The sequence below is a fragment of the Arvicola amphibius genome, chromosome 10 (genome assembly GCF_903992535.2).
Source record: "Arvicola amphibius chromosome 10, mArvAmp1.2, whole genome shotgun sequence".
Classification (NCBI taxonomy): Eukaryota; Metazoa; Chordata; class Mammalia; order Rodentia; family Cricetidae; genus Arvicola; species Arvicola amphibius.
The window spans coordinates 23,806,017-23,821,725 of record NC_052056.1 but is presented as its reverse complement, the minus strand read 5'-3'; the positions used below and the strand labels follow the sequence as shown (position 1 = coordinate 23,821,725).

The 15,709-nt window shown below is 37.2% G+C and overlaps 1 protein-coding gene across 8 annotated transcripts in view; it reads left to right on the top strand.

Annotated features, from left to right (window-relative positions):
• Positions 1-15,709, top strand: part of Robo1 (roundabout guidance receptor 1) — a 374,498-nt gene that overhangs the window by 226,012 nt on the left and 132,777 nt on the right. For all 8 annotated transcript variants that reach the window (XM_038345986.1, XM_038345985.1, XM_038345990.1 and 5 more), the window contains exon 3: positions 4,684-4,841. In XM_038345986.1, the coding sequence (XP_038201914.1) occupies positions 4,684-4,841 (158 nt within the window). The remainder of the gene's footprint in view (positions 1-4,683; positions 4,842-15,709) is intronic.

Here is a 15,709-nt window from a genome sequence, read left to right as displayed (position 1 = left end):
TCAAAATAACCTGCAGCAATCCTATTCAATCGCTATTTCTGACAAGGATTTCTTTTTGCGCTCTCTCTCTCTCTCTCTCTCTCTCTCTCTCTCTCTCTCTCTCTGTGTGTGTCTTTCTGTCTCTCTCTGTCTCTCCCCTCTCTCTGTCTCTCCCTCTCTGTCTCTGTCTCTCTGTGTCTCTCTGTCTCTGTCTCTCCCTCTCTGTGTGTGTGTGTGTGTGTTTCACTTGTGAGAGGCTGTGTGTGGTTGGCTGCCTATGCTTCTGAAGGTCAAAGGGCATCACTAGTGTTATTCTTCAGAAGCCGTTCACCTTGCTTTTGGAGACAGAGTTTCTCATTGGCAAGGAACTCACTCATTATGTTAGGATGGCTAGCTAGCCAGTGAACCTCAGGAAGCTGCCCGTCTCTACCTGCCAATGATGAGATTATGAATCTAAACCACCAGAGGTTTTTATGTGGATACTGGGGATCAAATTCAGGTCCTAATGCTTTTACAGTAAGTGTCTTATTAACTGAGCCAACTCCCTAACTCAAGCCTGTATCAATATATTTTATTGTGTATTAGGAAAGTAGAAAAGCTTTATAGCATATTTTAACAGGCACAACATTTGTAATTATTACAGATGTCTTATATCAAAGAGTTAATTTTGAAATTGAATAAAAACTTTTAGTGCAAACCTATGAGTTGACATTCAAACAGGGGTCATGGCGTACATATTATAAAAATAGGTCATTTATACTCTCCCTCCAGTTGAACATTGTTTAATAATTCAGAAAAGAGCTAGAGTGATATACTTTACTTAGGCATGTAATACTTAGGAACTACATTTTTGTAATTAAGTACATACTTTCTAACATATTTTCTTCTCCAGTACCCTCCGCTTTTTAAGGACTTTGCTTTTTCTCTTCTCATAAACACAACTTTACCACTTGCTGCCAAGTTTCATTGATAATATTGCCTTTTGTGCAGGAAGATAGGTCCCGAGACTGTGTACTGTCTTCTTTTGTTTCCCCAAGACACCAAGTTCTAATTAAAACGCCTATGTTTAATTAAAAGCCTTCTTATTATACAGCCTGTTCAGCCGGGTTGCGGTTGAAATAAACTGTTGATGAGAAGTAACACATCATATGTATTCTGGATAATGAATTCCCGCTCGCAGTGTGCTGCTCAAAATGTGAAGAGGTCCCTTCCAAACACGGGATGATCCGAGAAAGTAGAGTGCAGAAAGTGAAGAGGATAGCCATATGACTGTCGGGAGGGAGATTTCTCCTCCAACGTCTGTTCCATTGGAAGGAGGCTGAAGTATTAGTTGCATTATGACACTTAAGGGTTTGTCTCTGCACATAGCGTTAAGACAAGACTGGTAGACACGCAGCTTGGTGGGGAAGCTTCTTTTGTGGCTGGAGATCTGATTGAAGCTTGGCCCTGGTTCCGTGCTCATTCTCCATTTGGGTTAGAATGCTAGTAATCTCCCTCCTGCCCTAGTCTGTGCTAAGGAGGGAATGATGAAAAGAGCGGATGCTGAGCAATGGACACTTAGTAAGGGCCCAGCATTGCTAAGATTACCGCTATTATTTCAGCGCTTTCGTGTTGTGCTCCTCTCCCTTGAGAAGTTCTGAATTGTCAGATTCTCATTTTACACTTTGATTTAACGTGATATTCCTTTTATTATGTCTGTGGGTGCTTTGCCTGCATGTGTGTCCATGGACCACCTTATAATTAGTGGTGAGGAAGGAAGGCTTTATATCCCCCAGAAGGATTTACAGATGGTTATGGGTTCAGGAAACTCAACCTGGTCCTCTGCAGGAGCAACAAGGGGGCTCTCCTATTCCAACCATCCAACCACCCCCGTGTGCGTGCGTGCGTGTGTGTGTGTGTGTGTGTGTGTGTGTGTGTGTATGTGTTCCTGTGTGGAAGTCAGGGAATGACTTGAGAGTTGCTTCTTTTGCTTCACCACCTGGATTCTAGAGATTGAACTCACGAAATCAGCAACTTTACCCACTGAGCCATCTCCCCAACCCATAATTCATTAATTTCTAAGTTAATTGGAGTGCTCATTGTCAGGTTCTGAACAGCACAGAGAGTAATTTTTAATCGCTTAGATATGCATGCAGAATTTTTATTCGTTTTGCTTTTTGATTTTTTGAGACAGGGTTTCACTGTGTAACAGCCCTGACTGGCCGGCACTTTGCTCTGTAGACTAGACAGCCCTTGAACTCAAAGAGATCCGCCTGCCTCTGCCTCTAGAGTGCTAGGATTAAAGGAATGTACCACCACTACCTGGCTATACACAAATTTTTAAAATTGGACAATCTAATTAAAAATGTCATTTAATAATATGACATATAATATTATCCTCAAAAGGAAAATTTCAAGACAAATATAGGTAAGAAATATTATTTTTATAGACGAAGGAAAAGTATTAAAGTCATGCATTTATGAAACATTGCCTACAGCCATAAGCATCCTGAACTTTTACAATTTATAGCTGTAAAATGGTTTCATGAGCATTATCTAAGCATCAGTCTTTCCTGGATTACACTCTATTAGCTTTCTACTACACACTATAGAAACAAGCCTGAATAATATGATAAATGGAAACAATAGCTTGAACAAACTTAAACCTTTGGTATTTTCATACAGCTATTTACTATTTGTTGGCTTATTGGAGGTTATGATCTTAATTTATAAATAAGATAAAGTATGACTAAGATTATTTTAAGTCTACCACTTAGAAAGAAATGCAAAGCATAGTTGCTTTCCTCTGAAAGATATTTTATTTTGTGCGTTTTGGGGCTGTTAAAACATTTCAGGGTGTTGTCAGTGATTAGTAACATAGTCCAGCATGGGAGTGTGCCTGTTAAGGCCAGTTAATTTGTTTTTTTTTTCTGCAGACTTTACATTTTGTTTGTTATTCATTCTTAACACCTAATAACAATATAGCTTCTAATTGATGAAAGCCTTCGTGCTCTGTTTATTTTGTTCATGAGGTAATGAAGACATCTCAACTCAACAAGACGCACTGTGCGTCTGTGTTGATTAAAGAGCATGTAGGATAAAAGTTACTGTTGGAACAGTCGGGCCAGCCATCCTTCCTTGCCTGTTCCACTTCACTCCTCTCTCCAGAGATAGGAAGCAGCGGTGTCCACAGACTGACCCGCTGTACTGTGCCAAAGTTGTTTCAGGCTGCAAGAGAAGACCAGTTTTCCACGGGTATCATGACTTTCTGTACATGAGCATGGTTAGCACAAAGGAAGGGAAGGGAAAGAAATGAAAGCGAAAAAAAAAAAAAAAACAAAAAAAACAAAAAAAAAACCTTCTGGGTTCCAGTAAGTTTGTCTGAGGCTAGGAGAGCTAAATTTAGGAATGGTTTTACTTTGACTGCTGGGTTTCAGTATCGTAGTGCTTCATCTATTAACGCGTTGTTAAAGCGACTTGGATGAAAATATATTCCTTCCAATATACAACTGTAGTTTTAAAATTCAATTCAGTCGTTTTTAAAGATAAACACTATTCGCTGCAGATGTGTGTACTTCACTTACAAACAGGCATTCTAAGTGTTCCCTTTAATTCCTCTATATGCTGGTTCGTATCTTCCACATAGGATGGATGGAGGAAAATCACTATAGGCCAGTTAACGATTTATTAGACATTGTGTCTAATGCATTTGTCTTCTTCCTTGCTTTGTATTTTAAAATGCAGAATATAAATAGTGGGCTCAGGGGTGTCTAGCAAAGGACACAGTTAGGATTTAATCCATGACCTCTTGGTACTATCAAGTTATTGAGGATAGTTTTCCTGTATGAACTGTTTTTAGAGCACATTATTTGCTTAATTATTTGCTTAATTTCCCACATTTCCTCCTTACCACCACTAAGTAAATAATGCTGCTTATTTTATAGTATGTTAATAGTGCATTCCTGTCCAGTTGCAATGACATGAAGATTGTTCCATTAACATTTAGAACTCACAGTATAAGAGATGAATAGTATACTTCGTTCTAAATAAGTTTGTGGATTTAGTAAAATACTGCCTAACAAAAATAACTTTGGACATAAATTCTGATGCCATTGCTAATTATAACATGTGATCTAACTCTTTCTTACCCTCTGACAATAGAAAAATGCTCAGATTTCAGTAATTGTTAAATGCGTGTGACATTTTTACAGTGACTATATTTAAATTACTTTGATACTACGGATATATACGATAATTGAAATACCTATAAAAATCAGTTAAATGTGGGCTTTTAAATGTGCTTATTCGTATTTTTGCTTCTGTGTGTATAATTGATGTAGTAATAGATAGAAGGCATTGTCCTGGTGTTTCTTGTGACTAAAGGAGGATTCATTTATAGTTATTAGTGTATGGACTGGAGAAATGTAGGCAGTGGGCAGAAAAGACATGCAATTCAAATGAAATGCTAACTGTAAAGGCAAGAAGCAACAGAGTGCACCTGCTTGCTGGCCTGTGAAGAATATGAAATAATCCATTCTGAGTATGCTTAAGGGACAAGTACCTTTTCTAATCGGCAAATGCCTGTAATAGATACGAATTCTTCAAGCTGCATTGAGATAGCTCTTAGTAGAAGTATATTCTAATAAATGTCACTTTTGCTGCAGCTCAGAGATAAGGACTGCATATTTCATCATTGAGTGTGATGATTTAATCTTGTCCCTACAGTACTACGGGATGACTTCAGACAAAACCCTTCAGATGTCATGGTGGCTGTAGGTGAGCCTGCAGTAATGGAGTGCCAGCCTCCTCGGGGCCATCCAGAACCCACCATCTCCTGGAAAAAAGATGGCTCACCCCTGGATGATAAAGATGAAAGAATCACTGTGAGTACTGAGTCCATTGTCAGGGAACACCCTGCAGATAACTGCATACTTCTGTAACCCAAGCCAAAGAGCACATAGAAATCAGTTCTCGGCGATAAAGCCTTGCATTAGCTCTCCTTTGCAGTTCTTTTAAAAGAACTATATTTCAATCTTCCTTGTATAGACATGAAAATAAGTGATGGAAATATATGATTTTAAAGGTTAATAAAAGCAGGAAATGTACTTCCAATTCTAAAGTGTAAGAGTTCACACTCTTTTATGTAGGCTTAATTACGATGACTTGAGACGTAGACCATTTCCACATACTACACTTACCATTATTACAAAAGTCATTTACAGAAGGCATCTTTGCAAGATCCCCTTGTTTACTGCAAGGTTTGCTTTAGCCCACTCTCCTTTCTTATTTGCTTTTCTCTTCTATGTATTTTAATATTGCTTCTAAAAAAATAAAATCTCACTCTTACTAAGTAAATGATGACTTGGCTTCATTAAAAAAAAGAAATCCTATGCTTATAGATTAGATTTTAAATCCCTGATTTAAGTAGAAAATTATATGACACATAATCATTTTGAATTCATGATTCCACATGGCTTTTTTTCACGTATTTTGTCCTATAAGGTGTTCAGTGAACAAGCATGCTCTCATCAATTCTATGATTGTGGGGTATGTCCTCTGCTTATTTGCTTTGTTCCATGTATGCTGCTATCTTCTGCTGTGAATGGATTAATCCAGGAGAGTATGTATGTAATACAAAGACTTTTGCTAATTTATCAAGAAGTTATAATACCCATCACATGTATCTAACAAATGCTTGCCCTAGTCTTGAACAACCATTTAACCAAGTAGCTTGATAATTCAGCTGGGAGGGAGCTAGAAAGGGACCAGCTGGATGCATGTTTAGGCAAGGAAATAAAATGTGGGTTTTTTGGTTTGTTTGCTTGCTTGTTTTCTCAGCACTGATCTGACTTCAATGAATATCTCTAGTTTTCTGTTAGGTCAAGAAACTGGAAGTAGATCATACATTGTCTAATTTTAAGAGACGCTGAAAAATCAGGAACAGTGAAAATTCTGTTGTTGGTTGTTTTACTCTTTGCGAGACAGCTACCCAGCTCCCAAATAAATCACACACGCAGGCTTAATTCTTACTTAGAAATGCTCTGCCTTAGCTTAGCTTATTTCTAGCCAGTTTTTCTTAAATTATCCTGTCTACCTTTAGCATCTGGGTCTTCATCTTTCTCTTACTTCTGTACACCTTTCTTTCACTCTTCCTCTGTGGCTTGCTGTGTAGCTGGCTGACTGGCCCCTGATGTCCTCCTCTCTTTGGTCTATCTTGCCCCCTTACCTATATTTCTCCTCCTATTTATTCTCCCTGCCTACCAACCCGGCCTATCCTTTCTCCTCCCTTACTATTGGTCATTCTTGTCTTTATTAGACCATCATGTGTTTTAGACAGGTAGAATAAGACAGCTTCACAGAGTTAAACAAACACAATATAAAAAAAAAATGCAACACAACTTTGCATTTTTAAAACAAATGTTCCACAACATGAACAAATGTAACATACCTTAAAATAATTTTCCACCAAAAAAAATTATGTGTGACAAATTTGCATGGGGAAATGAAGTAAAGAGCACAAGGGAATAGACAATGAGAATAAATATTTTTCTCGTAGTGACAACAATTATTTTGGGTTCTGTGTACCATCTTCATAAAAACATTTTACCTTAATATCATACTCCAGATCACATTAGGGCATGCTCTCACACTTCCATACCTTAATAATCCAGACACACTTAAATGGTTATTATATCTGACTTTCTCGTTTCCCCTGATCACATATTTGTATTTACTACAAATTAAAGGCAAAATTCTCAACACAGAAAATTAACTAAGTTGTGCTGAGAGAGTACTCTGGACAAAACCAACTAAGTAACTAGTTTGCAAATTATACAATATTATTTTAAGAGCAAAATATATAAAGATAGAGAAGGACCCATTAGAAATTAGGTATGTCTGTAATGTTAAAAAAATCAGAAAATGTCTCAATAAAAATATGGTGGAAGTTAGCAGGACAATTGACAGTTGCTCAGGAAATGTGCATTTGGATCTGATTCTGGACCCTAAGTTGGGAAACAAATGACATTTTCACTAAGGAGCAAAGAATCAGTGCTGGTTGACTAGAGCGAGCAAAGGAGAGTCACAGAAGATAATGTCTGGAAACAGCAAATGACCTCATTATGTGGGATCTTACAGATATTGCAAATATTTTATGTTTTCCTCTAAGTAAAGTTAGGAGACATTTGTCACTATAAGATCAGAAAGTGCGAATGGTGGCCTTCTGTAAATGGTAGTTTTTCTGTCTCACCCCGCCCTGTAGCCACTTCTAAAAAAAAAAAAAAAATCACTGAAACTTAATATTAATTACCAATGATTTGGTCTATTACTCAGGGTTATTACTATCTAGCTCTTACCTTTAAATACACTCATTTCTATTAATCTATGTTTTGCCACGTGTCTCGTTGTTTTACCTGTGCTCTAATACATCTTGCTTCTCCAGCAGCTGACTGACATCTCACTTCTAGGACTACTGGCTATCATCTTCCCTGACTCTGCCCTTCTTTCTTCCTGTATTCAGTTTGGCTTTCCCTCCTAGCTCCATTCCACTGGCTATAGGCCAAAGCAGCTTTTATTATCAGCCAATGAGAACAACATATATTCACAGCATACAGAAGGGTTATCCATAGCAGCCTTCTCAAAAGAGGGTAGACTAATTGGGAGTTTTTACAGTAATCGGATGTGAATGGGTAGGTTGAACCAGTCCATTAGGAGCTGAAGTGGTGAAAAGTAATTAGATTCCGAATATATTGTAAAGGGCTACACCCAAAAGTTTCAGACATGTTGGATATGGCCCGTAATGTGTGAAGAGTCAAGGCATACCTTTATATGTAAGCCTGAGAAAGTCAGAATGTGTGGGTGCCATTAATGACAGTGCATTGAATGTAGTCGATTAGGGTGGGATATGCCAGGAGCGGAGGTTTACACATTGTAATTTCCAAATGCTCATAAAAGATCTAAGTATATATGAAATAGGCAGTTGGGTGTATGAGTCAGAAATTGCAACTTGAGGTTGAGGCTGGAGAATAAGTTAAGTTGTGGTAAGCATACAAGTAGTCATTACTGCAGTCCTCCCCTCCCTTTGAGCAGAGGGAAGACTGATCCAGATTCTGAGGCAGATGTCTGTGACAACTTCAGCGGCATGTGGAGTGAAAACACCAAATCGTTATTAAATACCAGTGAGCCTCAGCTACACTGTCTTTACCACCAAGAAGCAACCTCTGTATGGGCCAACTTAGTCCATGAAACATAGCTCATGGCCCAAGAACTGAATTATGAGCCACAGAGCATAGAGGATGATATATTATGAGCATGTAGGATGAATATAGATTGTATTGTTGCTAAAGGAAGTCCTATAGTTTTCCTGACACAAAGTAGTCTGTTTTGATATAATATGAGAGTCACAAGGGTTTACCTGCGATTTCAGTGTTAAAAACTGACATCTCTTAGGAGATGAATCTAGGCATAAAGGAAGAGATGTGGGCCTTAGCTCTCAAAGAGAAAGGCGAATGAAAGAGCATCAGCAACCTAAAGTGAAGAAGAAAATAAACCACATGGGCTTCCCAAGGGTGTGGGAGGAATCAAGTGCAGCGGGCTGATGATGTCACCTGAGGTCGAAGGGTTGCCCACGAGATGTAAGGACTTGGTGTCAGTCAAAGATGACCTGACAAGTGACATTTCAGGGGAGCCGTGTGTGGAGGAGTAGGTTGTTAAAATACCCAAACTGGGCACAGACTAGACAGAACACTGTATTGGTTGTATCTCAATATAGATATAGATGTAGATAAAGAAATAAAACTTGCTGGTTAATCTTTAAGGTTTTATCTTATACGTGTCTATACATGTGTTCATTTTTATAACCATCCATAGTTTAAACTTGCTGTTGTCAATTAGCTTTCTTTTAAAGCAAAATCTTGGAAACTCCTCCTGCATCATATATTGCATCCGACAATTTTATGATTTCTGCTGGTCTTTAATTTATTAGAGAATCATATTTATCTTTTGATGCCCACGGGGATGCTGCCTTCTAATTCAAAAGCACCAGCCACTCAATCCCTTCAGCAGTTTAGAATCAACGTAAAAAACCCTTCTGATCAGGAGTCAGACAATTTAAGGATGGAGTAACCTATGTCTGTGAAATGATGCCAAGATATTAATGTATAAATAATTCTAAAATCACTTAAATGCTGCCAAAATGCTGATCCACAGTAGTGTTCCATATGCCAGGAAGTCTTAACATCTGAAATTTTACTACTCCCAAGACTATCTGTGCATTTTGTCTAAATTATGACCATTGAACTGTTAAAAGACTAGAAGTATGAATCATATTTTTACACATAGAGAAATGAGTTGGTAAAAATCAGTAGTTGGGTTTGAAAATCTCTGTTCTTATTTAGATCATACTTGTTTCTGTTTTGTTGTCTTTCCATAGGCAAAATTAAATTGAATGATGAAAGCAAAAAATTGATTATCAGTAGAATGCATGACTGTATTTTTGATTCTTCTTTTCAAAATCTGAAAAGACATTTCTCAGGAGATGCTGGTTATCTGATATTTTATGTGGTTTCTTTTCCTAAACTTTGTATTCAAATGATTGTTTTCATTTCTCTCATTAATTCGCTTTGCCAACTGTGTTGAGAACTGACAAGCGGGAGATGAAAGTACTCAATATTCTTACACAAGGCCATTGAAGAGTGCATGGTTATTGCTACAGTTCAGGTCACAGGAATTCCTAGAGTTCTTTAATGTGGTGGCGTTCTTTTGTTGAACATTAAAGTACACATCTTCCAGCTGTGAGAACAAAGACACACCCTGCACAAAGGGAAAGTGTGTAATTGAACTGTAGCTGCACCTGTACTTTGGATGTTCTTTAGCCATTTCTTCTCACAGTGACCTAGATTCCGAGCCAAAGTTTAGATCCATGATGCTCATAAACCAGGCGTGTATAAATTACATTTCCGTACTCTCCTGCATGACAGGAGAATCTTTTCAAACTCTTTTGGCATGTATCCCTTAGAATAAAAGAGGCCTCACATGGTGTTTGTCTCAAGTACTCTTATTTTTTTTTAAAATAAATACAAGTTCTTAAAGTGAAAATTGTAGAAGTAGTTTAACTGCCAGTCTGGATAAAATTGACTTGCTTCATGTCTTTGAGAGTTAGTCATAGCCATCATGATTAATAAATGACGTTTTCTCATAGTGATGAATCAAGAGTTCTTAAAACTCTATTTTTGATGTATAACAATATTAAAATAAACCTTGTAAAAATTGATATACTTTTTATTTCACAACCTTTTGCAAATATTCTATTTAAGTTAAAGATATTTTGCAATTCTGCCAAAAAGGAAAAAGAAAAACAAACTAATTCCAAATAATAAAGCAATAATTTTGTGTTCATTAAGAAACACAATTAGATTACTTTTGAGGTAAGGAAAAGTTAAGTTTAAAGTAGTTATCACAAATACTGTTCTAGATTATAAAAGATTTTAATAATTCATTAAGCTGTTTACTTACAAAATTAACTGCAATAAATGATAACTTGTAGATCTTAAATGCTCCAAGAAAATTCTTATGTAATTTTGGATATCCAAATGTATGATTAGTGGACAGGAAAGGAAAAAGGACAGTGACAGCTGAACACTATCAAAGGTAATGGACTTCTTTGTAAGATTCCCATTTACCGCATGACTGCCTGCTTTGATGGTATTTGTATTCTCTTTATAAGATAAGTTTTCCCTAACTCATTCCTATTTCTTTATTGTTTATAGTGGATGGGGGGTGCCACACAATTATACAGTGCCCTGAGCATCCCTTTCCCAACCTGCTGTGTCACAATGAAATCAATGACATTCTAGTGGTCATGATGGGAATTGCAAGCACAAAGATTAAAAAAATAATTCATTTTTCATGAAAATTCCTTGTTGACTTGATTATTAAAAGGACCAATTTATTAAAAAGCATTAAAGTTCTGTATAGAGCCTATAAAGTACTTAAGAAAATAGTTTCAAGTATAACTAACTCTCCATGTCTGTGAATCCCACATACACAGACTTGACTAACCATATGTCAGACTTTAAAATGGTTTATGTGCTAATATTTGGTGATCTCACATATGGAACAAGGCCATTTATAAATTGTGATATCTGCAGTTGGTCCTGGAACTCATGTACTAGAGCACTATAAAACAAATTATATGGTTTGAGTTAAGGCATGTGTTCTTTGACACTGTTTTTTGAAAGAAGTGAACTAATTTCTACTTGGCCCAGAAAGGGAACTGATGAAAGAACAGTTAGGATGTCAAGAGTTCAACGTGGTGAACCAACAAATTTAACTGGAGTTCCTCACAGGAGTATGAGCTAGGGATTATTCATAGGAACAGAACTGATTCAAATACAGATGCCTCACCAAAAGCTCACCTTAGCAAGAGAGACAGCTGACAAAAGCTGTAAATCGGAAGTTTAGTGAACAGCCTACAGGTGACTACAGGTTGGAGATTTGTCTTTTCCTGATAGCTTAGCTGGTCTGAGCTTCTTCCGGTCAGTTTGACAGATATGAGTCATGTCTAAGCAGCTTCTCTTGTCTGAGAATGTCAGCAGTTTTCACTGCTTGCTAAGAATGGAGAGGGAAGAACCTGGGGAATCTGGCTCCCAAGAGCAATGAACTTCCCTCCAGGATGGAATGTGTTACATCTTTTAAAACATTCTGTGCTTTAATGGCCTTTTCTCCAAATTGGAGAAAATTGGTAGATAACAATGTGATAAAGATGAGATAGGAAATTCATACTGACTCATCAGCAAAAATGATATTTTTTTGTATTTATGAAAGAAATCTAATAGGTATGACTAGAAATGAAGAGTTTTGTAAGCTAGTAAATGACTATTAACAGGAAAAATTGTAGTAAATGATTAAAAATATATGGAGTCAATACTTATTGACTGTTGAAAGCTAGCATCTAAAAATTATATTCAGTCCTCTGTTCAATACTGTGAAAATGAATTTTAAAACACGTTTCTTCTGAAAGAAAGATTTTAACACGTCTATAAGTTTAGAAATGAATATTGTAGGAGCATCAACAACTTAACTATTGTGTAATGACCACTTGCTATATAATAGATGTTTATATGGTCTTATTTTGTCATAAACTCTTCATTCAAGTTAGGAGGAGATATCTCTCAACTCAGTTTCTTGAGGGAAGATAAGAAGATGATGACAGCCAAAAGCTTAATCTTCCAGCTACTAGAATCCTTGCTGTGTTCTAAGCACTCGGTGTTAATTTTTTTGAATGATAACAACACTTTCAAGTAACTACTAAGTATTTTTACTGAAGACGTGGCTGATTCCAAATTGGTTGAGACTGGAGTTAGGGAACAATAATCTGGCACCTATGTTTTATTAATTGATAACTTTTTATAGATATGTGACATATGATCTGATATCCTATCATATGGTAAAACTGCCTTTTATTTACAAATGTCTTTTATTTTTCTTTAAAAATATTCTTATGGTTTATTTAATGTGCATTGGTGTGAACGTGTCAGATCCCCTGCAACTGGATCCTCAGACAGTTAAGCTACCATGTGGATGCTGGGAATCGAACTCAGGTCCTTTGGAAGAGCAGTCAGTGCTCTTAACCACTGAGCCATCTCTCCAGCCCCTATTTTTTATGTTTGTATCTGTATGCATTTGTTCGTGTATATATTCATGTGCAAGTGGACATGATTGTGAAGGCCAGCTGTAAAAGTCATGTGTCTTCTGCATCACTCTATACCATTTTTGTGTAAGGGGTTTCTCACTGAACCTGGTCTGACTAGACATCAAGGTCCCAGGGTCTACCTATCTCTACCTCCTGGCTGCTGGAATGACAGGCACATGTTGCCACACCCAGCTGTTTTTTGCAAGATGTTATGGTTTTCTTCTCAAACTAGACTAGTTACATTTAAGAGTTAGCACATATTGTCTCTAGAAATGAAATTTGTAATGTAACTAAGATTGATAACATTTGAAAAGCTTAAACATTTCACAAAACTTGTGTTAAGGAATGGTTGAGTTAAATCAAAGATTATAACTCTGATAAACTAAGATTATCTGTTTTTAACACTAGATACCTTATATATTAGAGATGCTCTGTGGAAGAGGATAATTAACTTATCACTATTTACTGTTTAGGATTTTTAAAGGTCACTTAAAATCATTTCGTGCCCAATTAAATAAATCACTGAATATGCTTTAAGTGCTTAGCCCAAAATTTAGACTGTCCATGCTCTAAAATCACCATTGCTCTACATGTCAGAAAATATTGCTGAGAGATTTGAGCGTTATGAGAAATTATATGTTGAATTGGAAGCTGAGTTGAGGAGAAGACACACTGATGTACCAATCTGGCTGTTTTGTGTGGGTGTCGATAGTATGTGCAAAAACTAACACAGTAGCATCATATAAAACTTAAGTTCTGTCTGGAAGCAAACCACAGTTAATTTGTCATAATGCCCTCTGTGATTGATTCTGATTAATTCATTGTAATATTTTTAAATAATAGATTAAGACTATTTGCTTTCATTTATGAAATTCTCAGTTTGGGGCTTTGTGTCAAACTTTTCTGTAATATAATTTTTTCTTTTTTATTGAAAATAGATTCTTCTCTCATGAAATACAGCCCGACCACAGTTTCCCCTTCCCTCCACTCCTCCCAAATCTCCTGCACCTTCACTCTCCCCAGATCCACTTCTTTTGTTCCTCTTCGGGAAAGAGCAGGCCTCTGAAAAACAACCATACATGACAAAACAGGATATAATAAGACAAGGCAAAAGCCCTAATTCCGAGGCTAGGTAAGACAACACAATAGGCAGAAAAGGGTCCCAAAAGCAGTGAAAAGAGCCAGAGATATGTCTGCTCCCACTATTAGGTGTCCCATAAAAACACCAGCCTAGCAGCCATAACATATATGCAGAGGACCTGGTCCAGACACTTGCAGGCCCTGTGCTTGCTGCTTCAGTCTCTGTAAGCCCATGTGAGCACTGCTTAGTTGATTCTGTAGGCCATATTCTCCTGGTGTCCTCTATTCCCTGTGACTCCTATAATTTTTGTCTTGAACTTTTTATTCTTGTTTCTGGCCGTCCTCCTGAGAGCATATCACAGATATTCTGTTTTCTATTTTCTACAGGATTGAAAAGTAATTGAGACAATAATCAAATAATTCTATGCTAATTATTTTCATTAGCACTAGACCAAACAGAAACCATTTTATTAGCGTAAAATTGGTTACGTAATCACGAGTTCCAAGTGACATTTCATACATGTGCAGTGCATATTTTCATCATATTCACTCCATTGTCCTCGTCCGCTTCTATTTACTGATCTATTCCCTCTTCCCACCTCCTTCTAGTTTCATCTGCCTTTCTTCTTTCCTTCCTCTTTCTGTACTCCTTTCTTTCTTTACTCTATCTTTCTCCTTCCTCTCCCCCTTTCCTTTTTTTCTGTCTCCCATCTTGTTTCTTAGGGTTAATAGCAGAATCCAGAGCGATAATTATTTTGTAGGAAGGTGGGTTTCTTATCAGTGGCTGCTCCCCAGGAAGAAATGTCTTTCCCTCCCCCATTGACCATTGTATATTGATATTCAGGGAGAGATGAGACTTTCTGGGCATCTCCTCCCGGCCACCATTATCTCCCTAATAATCTCAGGAAAGAGAATGGACACAAGGGCTTTACTCCTCAAGTCTATGACAGCACCCATCATTTTAAAATGTTCCAAAAGAATCCCACTGTATCCATTCATTTCAGCATGAGCATATTTGTAACTTTTCTTTATGTTTTGCTTTATGTATGATGACTAGCCTCACCATTTTCCCAAGACTCTCCTTGTATTTAACAATAAACTCTCCCCTTGGAAACCTATCAGATCCGAGAAAACAAGAATAGCAGGTCACCCTAATCCAAGATATTTGAAGAGCATTATTTTATGCATAATTAGAATTGAGTGACATCCCAGATTAGGAAAAAATAACTGAATATAAATAGGTCTTATCTGTATTATTTCTTTCACAAGCAAAATTAAGATTTGGACATAGTAATACAGCTATGAAGAAATTCATTTATACATTCAAACACCCATTTAACCCATCCTCCCCCAAGCAAAAGGGCAGAATAGCTGAGATGAGACATGTCATAACTTTTCCCCGGCCTGTTCTGCATCCTGTATGTCTTTGAGGATTTCTTTGATTTCCCATGTTGGTGTGATATTTGGGTAGAATGCAGCTGACTCACATCCCATCGAAATCCCCTGTGTCCTCCAGAGCCTTCACAAATTTGGCAAGCAGCCAACTTCTTGCCAATTGCTTCCTCTCCTCCAATTCCCATATGTCTCCTTCCGAGCCATCTGCTCCTCCTCCCTTCCTGCAGTCGCTACTTCGCTCCGTTCTCCACTTTCCTTCATTGTTCAATGTCCACTGCTTCCTTTCTCCCACTTCCTTTCTAGAGGAAATCATTGTATTTACCACAACAGATGATGTAGAGCCCCACTTCCCTGAGAAGTTGAATTTGTGTTCCTGCAAAATAAATCGGTAGTGTTCTTACGTAATGGTCAAAGGAAGTTGGGGTGGAAAGCCAGAAATAGACGTTTTCCATTATGGGCTTTATTTCTTTTGAAAAATAAATTTTGATTCATGGTATAAGTAAAATATCCGTTTTAGGATTATATAAGTTAATTAAAAATAAATCTATGTTCAATCTAATTGCTTAATTTTCAAATTTTATAATA